This window comes from Ornithorhynchus anatinus, chromosome 4 (assembly GCF_004115215.2).
Source record: "Ornithorhynchus anatinus isolate Pmale09 chromosome 4, mOrnAna1.pri.v4, whole genome shotgun sequence".
Taxonomy (NCBI): domain Eukaryota; kingdom Metazoa; phylum Chordata; class Mammalia; order Monotremata; family Ornithorhynchidae; genus Ornithorhynchus; species Ornithorhynchus anatinus.
Genome location: NC_041731.1, coordinates 130,819,477 through 130,836,897, shown reverse-complemented (window position 1 = coordinate 130,836,897; position 17,421 = coordinate 130,819,477). Strand labels below are relative to the sequence as shown.

The 17,421-nt window shown below is 46.4% G+C and overlaps 1 protein-coding gene across 10 annotated transcripts in view; it reads left to right on the top strand.

The window, feature by feature from the left end:
* ABLIM2 (actin binding LIM protein family member 2) overlaps window positions 1-17,421 on the top strand; it is a 200,050-nt gene that overhangs the window by 77,564 nt on the left and 105,065 nt on the right. For 6 of the 10 annotated variants that reach the window (XM_029063399.2, XM_029063394.2, XM_029063397.2 and 3 more), the window contains exons 7-9: window positions 5,301-5,388; window positions 12,253-12,311; window positions 14,418-14,474. In XM_029063399.2, coding sequence (XP_028919232.1) covers window positions 5,301-5,388; window positions 12,253-12,311; window positions 14,418-14,474 — 204 coding nt within the window. The remainder of the gene's footprint in view (window positions 1-5,300; window positions 5,389-12,252; window positions 12,312-14,417; window positions 14,475-17,421) is intronic. The other 4 variants (XM_029063396.2, XM_029063404.2, XM_029063401.2 and 1 more) reach the window with 1 other exon arrangement.

The following is a 17,421-nucleotide window of genomic DNA, read 5'->3' as shown; positions in this document are numbered from 1 at the left end:
TGTGTCCACCCCCCTTTGTCGGGACCATCTTGGCTTGGCATTAGGTGAGGGTCCCTGTTCTGTGGGGCTGGGCTTGGATCTGGACAGATTTGTTTCCCTCTGAGTCTTCCACTGAATTTTGACTTTTTTATGGCTTATATTAGGGCTTTTTATATCATATTATATTATATTTTATATTAGAGCACATTGCCGGGCACTGTAAGAAGTGCAGAGATAGATACAAGTTAATCAAATTGGACACAGTCCCTATCTAGGCCTGGGAGTCAGAAGGACCTTCGTTCTAATCCCGGCTCCACCGCTTGTCTGCTGAATGTCCTTCGACAAGTCACTTTGCTTCTCTGTGCCTCAGTTCCCCCATCTGTAAAATGGGAATTAAGACTGTGAACCCACAGAGGATAGGGATTGTGTTCTAGCCAATTAACTCGTATCTACCCTCAGTGCTAGGTACAGTTTCTGGCACATAGTAAGTGCTCAACAAAGACCACAAATATTATTATTAATAGTATCATTGTATGGGGCTCACAGTCTTCATCCCACCCACGTCCTGCCTCTGGCCTGGAACGCCCTCCCTCCTCCTAGCCGAGAGAAAATGACTTTCCCCCTCCTTCAGAGCCTTACCGAAGGCCCATCTCCTCCAAGAGGCCTTCCCTTCTTTCCTCTTTTCCCCCTCCCTTCTGTGTCGCCGTGACTTGCTCCTTTTATTCCTCGCTCCCTGCTCCTAGCCCCACAGCATTTATGGCCATATCCTGCAATTTATTTATATTAATGTCTGTCTCCTCATCTAGATTGTCTCCCCCGATTAGACTGTAAGCCCGTCAATGGGCAGGGATTGTCTCTATCTGTTGCCGAATTGTACATTCCAAACACTTAGTACAGTGCTCTGCACATAGTAAGCGCTCAATAAATACTTTTGAATGAATGGTCAGCTCACCCTGGGCAGGAAGTGTGTATTGTTATTGTTCTGTTATACTCTCCCAAGTGCTGGGAGTCAAAAGGTCATGGGTTCTAATCCTGACTCCCCCACATGTCTGCTGTGTGACTTTGGGCAAGTCATTTCACTTTTCTGGGCTTCAGTTCCCTCATCTGGAAAATGGGGATCGCAACTGTGAGCCCCATGTGGGACAGGGACTGTCCCTATTTGCTAGTTTCTACCCCTTAATACAGTGCCTGGCACATAGCGCTTAGCAAATAACATTATCATCATCATTATTATTAATACATTCAACTGACTGAGATGAGGAACAGATTGAGAGCTTTCCCTTTTAGTTAATTCCCCCTTTAGACTGTAAGCCCGGTGTGGGCAGGGATTGTCTCTCTCTCTTGCAGAATTGTACTTTGCACCCGCTCAGTACAGTGGTCTGCACACAGTAAGCGGCCAATAAACACGATCGAATGAACAATTCCTGAATGGGAACCGTGGCTATGATGAAATGTCCTTGAAACCAGGAAACTAGAGCAATAGGCATTATAAACAAGTGAGTTGGATATACTCCTGGAGAAAATCTTTTAAAACTGTCTTAAACCAAATAGGACCCAAACGGTAATTTACGATTTTCCCTTTCCGTGCTGTGAAGGTTAGGGCCTCCTACAGGGAAGATTGATGCTTTTGTTTTCCTAAGTCATTGTGAGTTGGAAGGCTGGGATCGAATCTCTGGAACTCAGCTGACTTCCTCCTGGAGGTGGAAAAGCTGGGTGGAAATGAGATGAGACTAATTCCTTCAAGCAGGGTGAACAACTTTCGCCCGGCCCTGTGGAGAAATGGTATGCTCTGAAATGCCTATTTTCCTGCCGTCTTCTGCTAACAGCAGAGCCTAGTGTTACTGGAGGTGTACCTGAGAGCTTTAAATAAAGAGACAGAGGCAGAGAGAGACTCCGAGAGATGGTGACGGAGAGACAGAGAGAGAAATAGAGATGGACGGAGGGAGAGAGGAATAGAGACCGAAGGGAGAGAAAAATAGAGAAGGAGGGAGAGGAAAAATAGAAAGGAGGGGGAAGGAGAAAGAGAGAGGGGAAGGAGGGAAAGAGGGAGGAAAGGAGAGAGAGGAAAGGAGAGAAAAGGGAGAGGAGGAAGATCGAAAAAGAGGGGGAAGGAGGAGGAGGAAGATGTTGGCTTGTACAGGATTTTTTTAGGAAAAGATCACATTCATCTTCGTCAGATTTTTCGGTAGACTATCTAGGGTTTGGGTGTCGAGAGCTACCCAAGAGCTGGTATCCGAGTTAATTTCCACCGACAGTCTGCGGCCGATGCCAGTTCCTCTCACGTAAGAGAGGAGGAAAATCGTGGAAAAGGAATTTCAGCGTATCAGACCGAGCACTGGTAAAAAAAAGGAGCTCCCTGAGGTAGGAAGCATTAAGAAACGTTTCCAAAAGACTTTTCGTGGGAATTCTCCATGCATGTTCAAGATCTGGGAATATGCCTTTCTAAGGTCAAGTCAGAATTCATTCGAAGTTGGGGGGGGGGAGGGAGGGAGGCGCTTAACATTTGGCTGGTTAAGAGTTAAGTTGACTCTGGTTTGCATTCGAGCTTTGACATTCACGGTCTAGAGTGACTTGGTGATTTCTGCTGGAGTTAATAATGCCTTGGTGTGAAATAGACAAAACCATCCAAATGGCTAGCGGGTGGCTAGCAGAGTCGTAACTCCGCTTTTGACTTTATCGAGAGAATGTACAGTGTTTTCTGTCCTGTCAGGACATGTCATCTAAGAGAAGCAGCGTGGCTAAGGGAAGCGGTGGTGGTTTAATGGAAAGAGCATGGCCTTGGGAATCAGAGGTTGTGGGTTCTAATCCCGACTCTACGACTTCTCAGCTGTGTGACTTGGGGCAAGCCACTTCACTTGTCTGGGCCTCGGTGACCTCATTTGTAAAATGGGGATTAAGACTGTGAGCCCCACATGGGACAACCTTGTACCTACCCCAGTCCTTAGAACAGTGCTCTGCACATAGTACGTGCTTAACAAATACCGTCATTATTATTATTATTACCAACTCGGTTACATTGTACTCTCCGAAGCACTTAGCACAGCGCTGTGCACCCAGTAAGCGCTCAATAAATGATTGATTGATTGAAGACATAGCCCACCGCTTTTCCACCTCTCTGATTTGACTACGCACTTGGCCGTTAACTCCTTAAGCACATTGAAACTGACTTTTAGCCCCACAGCACTTGTGTAAATCTATTTGTAATAATAATAATAATGTTGGTATTTGTTAAGCGCTTACTATGTGCAGAGCACTGTTCTAAGCACTGGGGTAGATACAGGGTCATCAGGTTGTCCCACGTAGGGCTCACAGTCTTCATCCCCATTTTACAGATGAGGGAACCGAGGCCCAGAGAAGTGAAGTGACTCGCCCACAGTCACAGAGCTGACAAGTGGCAGAGCCGGGATTTGAACCCATGACCATTTATCCTCTATTATCCCCCTATCTCTTATCTATTCTTGTCTGTGTCCCTCTCTAGATTGTAAACTCCTTGTGGACAGAGGTTGAATCTACTCACCCTGTTGTATTTTCCAGGGTGCTTAGTAATAATATTGATATGTGTTAAGCACCTACTATGTGCCAAGCACTGTTCTGAGTGCTGGGGTAGATACAGGTAATCGGGTTGTCCCTTGTGGGGCTCAGAGACTGAATCCCCATTTTTCAGATGAGGTAACGGAGGCCCAGAGTGACTTGCCCAGAGTCACACAGTTGATAAGTGGAAGAGCCGCGATTAGAACCCACGACCTCTGGTTCCCAAGCCCGGGCTCTTTCCTCTAAACAACACTGCCTCTCAGCTTCCTGCCCACAGTGAGCTTACAGCCTACGGGGGGAGGTGGATATTAATATAAATGAATTATGAACATGGACATATGTGCTGTGGGACTTGGGTGGAGTCGATAAAGGGTGCATATCTAACAGCAAGAGTGACGCAGAAGGGAGTGGGAGAAGAGGAAATGAGGGCTTAGTCAGGGAAGGCCTCTTGGAGGAGATGGGCTTCGAAGGGAGTGAGAGGGATTGTCTGTGGGATTTGAGGAGGGAGAGTGTTGCCGGCCAGAGGCAGGACGTGGGTGAGGGATCGGCGGCGAGATAGACGAGATGGAGGCCCGGCGAGGAGGTTAGCGGCAACAGAGGAGTGAATTGTGCGGGCTGGGATGGAGTAGGAGAGAAGCGAGATGAGGTAAGGTGAGGTGAAGTTGACTGCTTTAAATCCGACGGTGACGAGTTTCTGTTCGATGTGAAGATGGATGGGCCACCATTGGATGTTATTGAGTGGGGAAACACGGACTGAATGGTTTTGTAGGAAAATGATTTGGGCATCAGAGTGAAGTATGGCCTGGAGTGGAGAGAGACGGGAGGCTGGGAGGTCGGCAAGGATGCTGATGCAGTAGTCTGGGTGGGAGAGGATAGTGCTTGGAATAGCGTGGCAGCATTTTTGTTGGGAAGGCAAGGGTAGATTTTAGCGCTGTAATCTATTTTAATACCTGTCTCCCAATTAGATTGTAAAGCAACTTGTGGGATTACATCCTACTCTTCCAAGCACTTGTCAGTCAGTAAGACAATCGTATTCATTCATTCAGTCGTATTCGTCTGGCGTTTACCGTGTGCGAAGCACTGTATCAAGCCTAGGGAGAGTATAATACAACAACAAACCGACACATTCCCTGCCCACAAGGAGCTTACAGTTTATTGAATGGTCACTGTTTGCAGAACACTGTACTGAGCGCTTGGGAGAGTACAGTCTAACAATTATAACAGAGTTGGTAGACACATTCCCTGCCCACAACTAGCTTATAGGCTAGACGGGTAGATGGACATTAATATAAATAAATAAATGACAGTTATGTGCATGAGCACTGTGGGCTGAGGGGGCCGATGAATAAAAGGAGCAAGTCAGGGCGATGAAGAAGGGAGTTGAAGAGAAGGAAAAGAGGGCTTAGTCAAGAAAATCCTCTTGGAGGAGATGCTTGGCATAAAGTAAGAACACAATAAATACCATTGATAGGTTGATAATACTAATAGCTTTGTTGTATTGTACTCTTCTAAGTGCTTAGTACAGTGCTCTGCACCAAATAAGTGCTCAATAAATACGATTGAGGATGATGATGGTGATGAAGATGAAAAAGATGAGCACTAATCGGTCTATATTATTTTTGGGGTACCTGACTGTGTGTAAATTTAGGCAGCACAATGACCAATGATGCACTGATTTGATGATCGACCTACACGTGTTTTTACCGCTTCCACTTTTTTAATGCTCCTGACTCGTCATCCCTTAAACCTAGGGGGAAAAATATCTTAATCTTAATCTGTGTTTCTTCCAGGCAGGTGAAAAACATTATCATCCTTCCTGTGCACTATGTATCAGGTGCAATCAGATGTTTGCCGAAGGAGAAGAAATGTATCTTCAAGGTAAAATGACACTCTTGTTTATTGACTTTAGCTAAGGGCATGTGGAGAATCATCCAGAAGAGAGGGAAAAGAATTCTGGATTCAAATGCGGTGGGTTGAAAGACCAAGTTTAGACCAACTCCGTCTAAATCGGCTTGGCAATTATACAATTACCTGTTAGAACTTTATCAGAAGTAGTGTGAAATAATAATAATAATAATGTTGGTATTTGTTAAGCGCTTACTACATGCAGAGCACTGTTCTAAGCGCTGGGGTAGATACAGGGGAATCAGGTTGTCCCATGTGAGGCTTACAGTCTTCATCCCCATTTTACAGATGAGGGAACTGAGGCACAGAGAAGTGAAGTGACTTGCCCATAGTCACACAGCTGACAAGGGGCAGAGTCGGGATTCGAACCCATGACCTCTGACTCCCAAGCCCAGGCTCTTTCCACTGAGCCACGCTGCTTCTCTGCCTACTTACGCTTGGGATTCTCTTCCAGACTGTAAGGCTCCATGTAATCAAGAGATGTGTCTACCAACTCGGTTATAGTGTATAAGTGGCGTGGTCTGGTGGAAAAAGCCTGGGCCTGGGAGTCACAAGGACCTGGGTTCTAATCCTGACTCCTCCCGTTTTTCTGCTATATAATCTTGGGCAAGTTGCTTGACTTCTCTGGACCTCGGTTTCCCCATCTGTAAAATGGGGATTAAGACCGTGAGCTCCATGTGGGACAGAGACTGTGCCCAACACAATTACCTTGTATCTACTCTTGTGCATTGTACAGTGCCGGCAACATGGTAGACAGTTAACAAATGGCATAAAAAAGAAAGAGTAGGTTTGGACAATCCCTGCCCACGAGGAGCTTCCACTCTAGAGGAATCTGTGCAACACTGAAGTTTCTGTCTCTCTCCCTTTTTCTCTCCCTCCCTTCTCTTTCTCTCTCCTCTCTCTCCTTTCTCTCTCTCTCCCTCTTATATCTCACTCTCTCTCTTTCCCTTTCTCTCTCCCTCCCTTCTCTTTCCCTCTATCTCTCCTCTCTTTCCTTTCTCTCTCACCCCTATAGCTCTGTCTGTCTGTCTCTCCCCCCCATATCTCACTGTGTCTCTTTCTCTTTCCCTCTCTCTCTTCCACTCTCTCCCTCCTTTCTTTCTTTCTCTCTCCCCCTCTCTCCTTTCTCATTCTCCCTTATATCTCTCTCTGTCTCTGCCTCGTTCTGTGTGTCTCTCTCTCCACCCTTCTCTATCTCTCTCCCTCCTGTATCTCTCTCTGTCTCTGTGTCTCTCTCTTTCTCTCTCTCTATACCTCTACCTTTGTCTCTCTCTGTTTTTCTCTCCCTCCCTCTCCATTCTGGCCCTCTTTTGGTTCCAGGGCATGGAATCACTAAAATGAGGAAGCAATCAGCTGCTTAGCAAACTGAGGTTTTGGCAACAAAGTTGAAAGACAGGAGAGTGAGGGTCAAGGCGAGAGGGGGAAGGAGATACAGGAGTGACTGACGGGGAGAATGACAAACTGATGAAGGCTTAGGGAATGGCTGCTGAAGTTCTGACCCCTGGATAGTATCATTACTATTAGTAGTGATAATAACAATAGCCAATGTGGTAATTTTTAAGCACCTCCCATGTACCAGGTGGAGTTCTAAATTCTAGGGTAGAAACAAGATTAAGCAGGTCAATCACAGATCCTGTCTCACATGGGTCTCTATCTACATCTATATTGTCTCTATCTGTTGCCGAATTGTACTATTCCAAGTGCTTAGTACGGTGCTCTGCACACAGTAAGTGCTCAATACATACAATCGAATGAATGAATGAATGAATGAATGAATGAATGAATGGGGCTCACTGTTTAAGGGGAAGAGAGCAAGTAATTCGATCCCCATCTTACAGATGGGGAAAGTGAGGCCCAAAGAGGTAAAGTGACTTACCCGACATCACACAGCAGACAAGTGGTGGAGCTGGAAATAGAACCCAGGTCCTTCTGATTCCCAGGTCTGGGCTCTTCCTACTAAGTGACACTGCCTGACATTCTCTGGGACTATCTTGGCTCTTTTTTTTCTTTTTAAACAATATTTCTTAAATGCTTTGTACATGTCAAACACTGTTCCAAGCACTGGGGAACATAAAAATGAATTAGGCTGGATGCTGTCCCTGTCATTCATTCATTCAATCATATTTATCGAGCGCTTCCTATGCGTGGAGCACCATACTAAGCATTTGGGAGAGTAGAATAGAACAATAAACAGACACAATCCCTGTCTAAAATAACCTTACAGTCTACAGTCCCGCAGTCTAGGTTGAAGGGAGAACAGGAGAACTGAGACAAGAAGAAGTTAAGTGACTTGACCAAAGTCACACAGCAAGCGAGTGGCAGAACCTGGATTAAAGCCCAGGTGCTCTGACTCCCAGCCCCGGGTTCTTTCCACTAGATTACACTGCTTCTCTTTTAAAACCAAGTCTTAAGAACCCCACCAAGCCCTCTCTGTGGAACTCAGTTGTGAAATATAAATACGATTGAATACATGATTGAATGAATGAAATATGCTGAAGGCAGAAGCGAAGCTACTGGGATTCGAATAGGACTTTCAAGCTGATGAGTCTGAAGAACCAGATGAGGTCGTGATGTCAGTGGGATGTTTGGCCTTCAAGAATTTAGTGGTAAATTCAATCATCTCTTCCCCAATCCTGCTCTTTGTTCGCTCGCTGCTATGGTTCCCTCTTTAATTGAATCCCTGTCCTAAAACAAATCACACTGACCAGTAGAACTGAACAGATAAAAGCAGCTCACAGATGACCAGTTTTCCTGGTTTGCTAATCTGTCACGATTTTATTCATGCATTCAATCGTATTTATTGAGCGCTCAAAAAGACACCTTCCCCATCCATGACGAGCTTACAGTCTCGAAGGGGAGACAGATATTAATAGAAATAAATTCCAGTCTCTTCTCCTGAAGATGAGTGGAGTATCACCTGTTGCTACATTACCATTATTACCCTGTGGCCGAGTAAGGACGCGTGTTGTTTTGTCGTGTGAATGATTTCGTGAGACACCTTGACCTAGTGGAACGAGTGTGGGATTAGGAATCAGTACTCCTGGCTTCTAATCCCAGTCAATAATAATTTTGATATTTGTTAAATGCTTACTGTGTGCCAAGCACTATGCTAAACTCTGGGGTAGATGCAAGATCATCAGGTCGGGCTCAGCGCCTGTCAATTTAGGACTCAATGGTAGAGAGAACAGATAACAAATCACCATTTAATAATAATAATAATAATGATGTTGGTATTTGTTAAGTGCTTACTATGTGCCGAGCACTGTTCTAAGCGCTGGGGTAGACACAGGGGAATCAGGTTGTCCCACGTGGGGCTCACAGTCTTAATCCCCATTTTACAGATGAGGTAACTGAGGCACCGAGAAGTTAACTGACTTGCCCAAAGTCACACAGCTGACAAGTGGCAGGGCCGGGATACGAACCCATGACCTCTGACTCCAAAGCCCGTACTCTTTCCACTGAGCCACGCTGCTTCTGCTTCTTTCACGAGAGAAGCAGCGTGGCCTAGTGGCTAAAGTCCGGGCCTGGGAGTCAGAAGGTTATGGGTTCTAATCCCCGCTGTGCTATTTTTCTGCTGTGTGGCCTTGGGCAGTCACTTCACTTCTCTGTACCTCAGTTTCCTCATCCATAAAATAGGGATTGAGACTGTGACCCTTACATGGAACAAGGACTGTGTCCAACCTGATTTGATTGGATCCAACCCTAGAGCTTGGTACGGTGCCTGACACTTAGTAAGCACTTAACAAATATCATAATTATTATTATTATCATTAGATGAAGAAACTGTTGGACAGAGGTCAGTGACTTGCCCAAGGTCACATAGCTGGCAAGTAGAGGAACTAGGATTCGAATCCAGGTTCTTTGACTCCAGGCTTGCGTTCTTTCCACTAGGTCACACTCTACCACTGACCCGTGTGACTTAGGGCAAATCCCGTGCCTTTTCAGAGCCTCAGTTTCCTCATCTGCACAATGGAGATAAATACCTGCTCTCCCTTCCTGTTAGATTGGGAACCCAGGTGAGACAGAGATTGGGTCTGTGTTGAGCATGGTCTGGGCACAGAGTGAACATTTAATAAATATGTAAGGCAAAAATGAATGCGAAGAATATCCCAGTGAATTATCGGGAGTTATCCTTCTCCTAATAGAAAAGAGAAATGTTTAATTGTTTGAATCTCAGTATTTCACTTTGTTTTTAATAATCCATGAATTCTTTGTTGCTGATTGAGAAGCAGCATGATGTAGTGGAGAGAGCCTGGGCCTGGGAGTCAGAAGGTCATGGGTTTTAATCCCAGCTCTGCCACCTGTCTGCTGTGTGACCTTGGGCAAGTCACTTCATTTCTCTGGGCCTCAGTTGCCTCATCTGTAAAATGGGGATTAAGATTGTGAGCCCCACTTGGGAATAGGGACGGTGCCCAACTCGATTTGCTTATGTCTACCCCAGTGCTACAATGCTTGGCCCATAGTAAACATTTAACAGATAGCGTAATTGTTATCATTAATATTATCGATTAGCTTCTATCTGCCCCAGAGTTTAATACAATGCCCGGCACATAATTTGTGCTTAAACAATGCCATTAAAAAAAATTGGGGATAAAATAGCTCTTCTCCCTTCCTTCTTTAGCCTGTGAGCTCAGTGTAGGACAGGAACCTTGTCCGATCTGATTATCTTGTACCACCCTCAGCTAAATGTTTAACACAGTGCTGGACTCACAGAACGTGCTTAATAAATGTCATCCTATAAAGAGTCCTGAAGCTCACAGCCCTCCCTGTGAACTATGACTTCATCAATTTATTCATTCAATTGTATTTATTGAGCACTTACTGTGTGCAGAGCACTGTACTAAGCGCTTGGAAAGTACAATTCAGCAACAAATAGAGACAGTCCCTGCCCACAACAGGCTCACAGTCTAGAAGGGGGGAGGCCGACATCTAAACAAGTAAACAGACATCAATAGCAACAATATGAATAAATAGAATTATGGGTATATACACACCATTAATATAAATAAATAGAATTATAAATATGTACCTATATACTCAAGTGCTGTAGGTGGGGAGGGGGGTAAAGCAAAGGGAGGGGGTTGGGGTGATGGGGAGGAAAGGAGGAGCAGAGGAAAAGGGGGGCTCAGTCTGGGAAGGCCTCCTGGAGGAGGTGAGCCTTCAGTAGGGCTTTGACTTGGGGAAGTGTGATTGTTTGGCGGATTTGAAGAGGGAGGGCGTTCCAGGCCAGAGGCAGGACGTGGGCCAGGGGTAGACGACGGGACAGGCGAGAACGAGGCCCAGGGAGAAGGTTAGCGGCAGCAGGGGAGCGGAGTGTGGGGGCTGCGATGGAGAAGGAGAGAAGGGAGGGGAGGTAGGAGGGGATGAGGGGAAGGACGGCTTTGAAGCCAAGAGTGAGGAGTTTTTGCTCGATACGGAGGTTGATAGGCAACCACCAGAGATTATAGAGGGCAGGGATGACATGCCCAGAGCGTTGCTGTGGAAAGATAATCCGGGCAGGGGACTGAAGTATGGACTGAAGTGGGGAGACACAGGAGGTTGGGAGGTCAGATAGGAGGCTGATGCAGTCAGCCAGTCGGGATAGGGTGAGTGACTACTACTAACAAGATAGCAGTTTGGATGGAGAAGAAAGGGCGGATCTTGGCGATGTTGTGAAGGGGAGACCGGCAGCCTTAGGTGACGGATTGGATGTGTGGGGCGAATGAGAGGGAGGAGTCAAGGATGACACCTAGGTTGTGGGCTTGTGAGACGGGAAGGATGATAGTGCCGTCCACAGTGACGGGGAAGTCAGGGAGAGGACAGGGTTTGGGAGGGAAGATGAGGAGCTCAGTCTTGGACATGTTGAGTTTTAGGTGGCGGGAAGACATCCAGGTAGAGATGTCCCAGAGGCCGGAGGAGATTCGAGCCCGAAGGGAGGGGGAGAGGGCGGGGCGGAGATGGAGATCTGTGTGTCATCTGCATAGAGATGATAGTCGAAGCCGTGGGAGCGGATGAGTTCACCGAGGGAGCGGGTGTAGATGGAGAACAGAAGGGGACCGAGAACTGACCCTGGAGGAACCCCGACAATTAGTGGATGGGGGTGGGGGGAGGAACCCGTGAAAGAGACTGAGAATGAAGGGCCAGAGAGATAAGAGGAGAACCAGGAGAGGACGGAGTCCATGAAGCCAAGGTTGGATAACATACTGAGGAGAAAGGGATGGTCAGCAGTCTCAAAGGCAGCCTAGAGGTCGAGGAGGATTAGGATGGAGTAGGAGCTGTTGGATTTGGCAAGAAAGAAGTCATTGGTGACTTTTGAGAGGGTGGTTTCAGTGGAATGGGGAGAAGGAAGCCACATCGGAGGGTGGAGGAGAGGAATTTGAGGCAGCGAGTGTAGGCGACTCGCTCCAGGAGTTTGGAAAGGATGACCTGTGGCGGAGGTGGGTTTAGAACCCGTGACCTTCTGACTCCCAGGTCCATGCTCACACAGCATTAATTGGAGTTTTTTGGTGTTTCAGCTTCCCTCCTTCTCCCCTCTTGGGGAACTCGCTTCTCCTGCAAAATGGCAAAGGTTCTTTCCTCTCTCCTCCCGACTTTCTCCCTTCATTCACCACCCCCGCGTCCCAGCCCCGCAGCACTTATGTGCACATCCGTCATTTATTTATTTCTAGTGTTGTCTGTCTCCCCCTCTAAACTATAAGCTCGTAGTGGGCAGGGAATGGGTCCTTGATATTGTTGCGTTGTACTCTCCCACGGCTGAGTATAGTATCCTGCTCACTTTAAGCACACAATAAATAACACTAATTGAGTGATTGATTGAGTACCATGTATTGATCGATACCGTCTGCCATTTCCTTACAGGTTCTGCCATTTGGCATCCAGCTTGTAGACAAGCAGCCAAATCGGAAGAAAAAAATAAGGTGAGCTTTTTTTACTCCTACTTTAATCTTTTGGGGATGGGCAGGGCATTTGGAGAAGCAGCGGCCTAGTGAATAAAGCACAGACCTGGAAGTCAGAAGGTCATGGGTTCTAATCCTGGTTCTTCCACCTTTCTGCTGTATGGCCTTGGGCAAATCGCTTCATTTCACTGTGACTCAGTTCCCTCGTCGGTAAAATGGGGATTGAGACCATGAGCCCCATGAAGGACAGGGACTGTGTCCAGCCAGATTTATTTGTATCCACCCCAGTGCTTAATACAGTGCCTGCCAAATAATAAGCACTAAACAAACACTATTAACAACAATTAATAGGACAACAAGTAGGATGAAGAAACTGAGCATAAAATATATGTTTTCCCAGAGGCAGGAATATCCTAGGGCTTAGTCATGCGAAAGTGTCGATGTGGCAAATTGGGAGAATAGAAGGTAGGCAGATTAATTGGGGGTTCAAACAATCGTTCATATTTATTGAGTGCTTACTGTGTGCAGAGCACTGTCCTAAGCGCTTGGGAAGATACAGCAGAATTAGCAGACATGTTCCCTGCCCATAATGAGCTTACAATCTAATAATAATAATAATGGTATTTGTTAAGCACTTAGTATGTGCCAGGAACTGTACTAAGCGCTGGGCTAGATACAAGCAAATCAGGTTGGACACAGTCCCTGTATATTAGTAGACTAAAAAGCTAGTCTATAGTTGTCAATGTTTCAGAGGAGACTGTAAGATCGTTGTGACCAGGGAATGTGTTGATTGTTACATTATATTCTCCCAAAGTCTATTACTAAGGCTAAGCAGTCTAAATCCCCATTTTCCAGATGAGGTAACTAAGGCACAGAGCAGTGAAGAGATTTGGCCAAGGTCACACAGCAGACCAGCGATGGAACCATAACTAGAACCCAAATCCCGTGGCGTTGTAGCTAGAGCCCGGGCCTGGGAGTCGGAAGGTCAAGTGTTCTAATCTGGCTCTCCCACCTGTCTGATGATGATGATGACGTTGGTATTTGTTAAGCGCTTACTATGTGCAGAGCACTGTTCTAAGCGCTGGGGGAGATACAGGGTGAGCAGGTTGTCCTACGTGAGGCTCACAGTTAATCCCCATTTTACAGATGAGGTAACTGAGGCACAGAGAAATTAAGTGACTTGCCCACGGTCACAGAGCTAAGTGGCAGAGCTGGGATACGAACCCATGACCTCTGACTCCCAAGCCCTGGCTCTTTCCACTGAGCCACGCGGCTTCTCTAGCAGCTTCTCAAGCTGCTCTCCTTCTCTTCTTGTCTGCTGTGTGGCCTTGGACAAGTCACTTCACTTCTCTGGGCCTCAGTTCCCTCATCTGTAAAATGAGGATTGAGATGGTGAACCCCATGCAGGACAGGGACTATGTCCAACCCAATTTGCTTGTATCCACCCCAGCATTTAGTACAGTGCCTTGCATAGTGAGCGCTTAATAAATACCGCAATTATTGTTCAGATTTAATTCTGTTTTCTACTTCTCTGTCCGTAAATCCTCAGAGTTCCTACTGCCGATGAGCGGAATTAGGCGTCAGTCGGAGTTCTGTACTGCGAGGAAAACTTCGGTTTTCCATAGGGCTTCCTGGTTGTAGGCTGGTGTTTAACTTCTATTCTTAACATCTATGGAGAAGCAGCCTGGTACAGTGGAAAGAGCCCGGGCTTGGGAGTCAGAGTTCATGGGTTCGAATCCCGACTCCACCGCTTGCCAGCTGTGTGACTTTGGGCAAGTCACTTAACTTCTCTGTGCCTCAGTTCCCTCATCTGTAAAATGGGGATTAAAACTGCGAGCCCCACGTGGGACAACCTGATCGCCTTGTTTGCCCCAGCGCTTAGAACAGTGCTTTGCACATAGTAAGCGCTTAACAAATACCACCATTCATTTATTCTATTCATTCATTCATGCAGTCGTATTTATTGAGTGCTTGCTGTGTGCAGAGCACTGTACTAAGCACTTCACTTCTTAACTTCTATTTCCTTCAGACATCTTATCGGACCGCGGCGCTGGTGGTTGCTAAGGTGATCCCTAATCTCTTTAACATCATTCATTCCCCTTTCCCACTCTTCTGTTTCTTTTATAGATGCAGTACCCAACTTTCCAAAAGGTGTTTCCAGTCAACACCAAACATACAATGAAGGTTTGTCAGTAGACCTTGTTGTGTGATAGCATCCGCTTCGAGCTCTTGTCATCCCAGTGGGCGTTCAGACAGTAATCGGATTAACCACTCTATTAGCCTCCTACAGATCCGTTAAAGCGGCTTGTTCCAGCGAGTGAGAGAAGAGTAGTTAGTAGGATTCACTTAGCACGTTCCCTTTAGCTCCCATTAGACTGTGAGCTCGTTGTGGGCAGGGAATATGTCTGTTTACTGTTTTATTGTCCTCTCCCAAGCGCTTTGTACAGTGTTCTGCGCACGTTGAGCGCTCAGTAAATACGAGTGAATGATTGAATGAACATTAATTGAGAATACCAAGTGTCCGATGGTCTTTGCTTCGCCTTGAACTCAAGCTTTAGATGTGCATGTCTGGTGAGCGCCGGTTCGGATCTGGGGACGTCTGAGGAGACTCTCTGAGCCTTCTTATTTGTTAATAATAATTGCGGTATTTGCTAAGCGCTTACTACGTGCCAGGCACTGTACTAAGCACTGGGATAGATACAAGCAAATCGGGTCGGACGCGGTCCCTGTCCCACGTGGGGCTCGCAGTCTGTGTGGCTTATGGCAAGAGCCCAGGCTTGGGAGTCAGAGGACGTGGGTTCTAATCCCAGCTCTGTCACTTGTGTGATCTTGGGTAAGTCAAGCTTCTCCGTGCCTCAGGTATCTCATCAGTAAAATGGGGATAAAGACTGTGAGGCCCACGTGGGACAGTCTGATTGCCTTGTATCTACCCCAGCACTTAGAACAGTGCTTGCCACATAGTAAGCACTTCACAAATACCATTATTATTAATTATTAATCCCAATTTTCCAGATAAGGACACTGAGTCCCAGAGAAGTGAAGTGCCTTGCCCAAGGTCACCCAGCAGAGAAGTGGCAGAACTGGGATTAGAATCCATGCCCAGCTTGCTGTTGTTATTATTATCATTATTGTATTTGTTAAGCACATACCACATGCCAAGCACTGTTCTAAACGCTGGGGTAGATGAAAGTTAATCAGGTTGGACCCAATCCCTGTCTTACCCGGGGCTCAAGAGTAGGTTGAATAGGTAATTCATCTCCATTTGGCAGATGAGTAAACTAAAACGCAGAGAAACAAAGTGACTTACCCAAGGTCTCACAGCAAACATTAATAATGGTGGTATTTGTTAAGCGCTTACTATGTGCAGAGCACTGTTCTAAGCGCTGGGGGAGATACAGGGGAATCAGATTGTCCCACGTGAGGCTCACAGTTAATCCCCATTTTTCAGATGAGGGAACTGAGGCCCAGAGAAGTGAAGTGACTTGCCCACAGTCACACAGCTGACAAGTGGCAGACCCAGGGATCGAACCCATGACCTGCAAGCAGCATGTTTTAATAATAATAATAATAATAATAATAATAATAATGGTGGTATTTGGTAAGTGCTTACTATGTGCAAAGCTCTGTTCTAAGCACTGGGGGAATGCAAGGTGATCAGGTTGTCCCCCGTGGGGCTCACAGTCTTAATCCCCATTTTACAGATGAGGTAACTGAGTCACTGAGAAGTGAAGTGACCAGCCCAAAGTCACCCAGCTGGCAATTGGCAGAGCTGAGATTAGAACCTCTGACTCCCAAGCCCGGGCTCTTTCCACTCAGCCATGGTGCTTCTCTAGTGGCTTAGTGGATAAAGTCCAGGCTTGGGAGTCAGAGGACACGGGTTCTAATTCTGGATCCACCACTTGCCAGCTGGGTGACTTTGGGCTGGTCACTTCACTTCTCAGTGACTCAGTTACCTCATCTGTAAACTGGGGATTAAGACTGTGAGCCCCACGGGGGACAACCTGATTACTTAGTATCTACCTCAGTGCTTAGATGAATGTCTGGCATATAGTAAGCGCTTAACAAATACCATCATTATTATCATTATTATTATTTGGCAGAGCCGGGATTAGAGTGCAGGTCCTCTGACCCCCAGGCCTAGGCTCTTTCCACTAGGCCCTGCTGCAAAAACTCAGGCTCTACTTGATTCAGTCAGTCAGTAGTTTTCATTGCCTGTCCATTGTGAGCAAAATCATGCACTAAATCCTCAGTTTCCCCTTTCCCCTTCACCCCCTCCCCCAAAACCCATTAGAGCGTAAGCTCCTGGTGGACAGGAAGCTTGTCATTCATTCATTCACTCAAGTGTATTGACTGAATGCTTACTGTGTGCAGAGCCCTGCACTGAACGCTTGGGAGAGGACAGTACAACAATAATCAGACATATCCCCTGCCCACAACTGGCTTACAGTCTAGAGAGGGAGACAGACATCAATATAAATAAATTAAAGTACTCAGTGTTTGTAGCATCTGGCCCTGTTTTCCCTAAGTAATTCAAAATATTCTTGGTTGAGGGCTTACTCTATGAAACACTGAGTTCTAAGCCCAAGGAGCCTGAAATTTTGCTCCTCCTGGCCCAGCACCTTACTGATTTATATTTAATTTTTGTTCATTTTAAAAAACGATACCCGTTAAGCGCTTACTATGTGCCGGGCACTGTACTAAGTCCTGGAATAGATACGAGCTAATCAGGTTGGACACAGTCCCTGTCCCGCTACGGGCTCACAGTCTTCATCCCCATTTTACAGATGAGGGAACTGAAGCCCGGAGAAGTGATGTGACTTGCCCACAGTCCCACAGCAGATGAGTAGCAGAGTTGGGATTAGAACCCAGGTCCCCTGACTCCCAGACCAGGACATTTTCTTCTAGGCCACACTGCTTTGGCAATGTTTGTGTTGTGTTTTAATGCTCCCTCACTCGAACAGTGCTATGCACATAGGAAGTGCTTAACGAATACCAACATTATTATTTGAGGGAACGCCTCCCTCTAGACTGTAAGCTCATCATGGGCAGAGAATGTATCTGTTTTATTGTTCTCTTGGACTCTCCCAAGCTTTTAGTACAGTGCTCTGCACACAGTAAGCACGCAATAAAT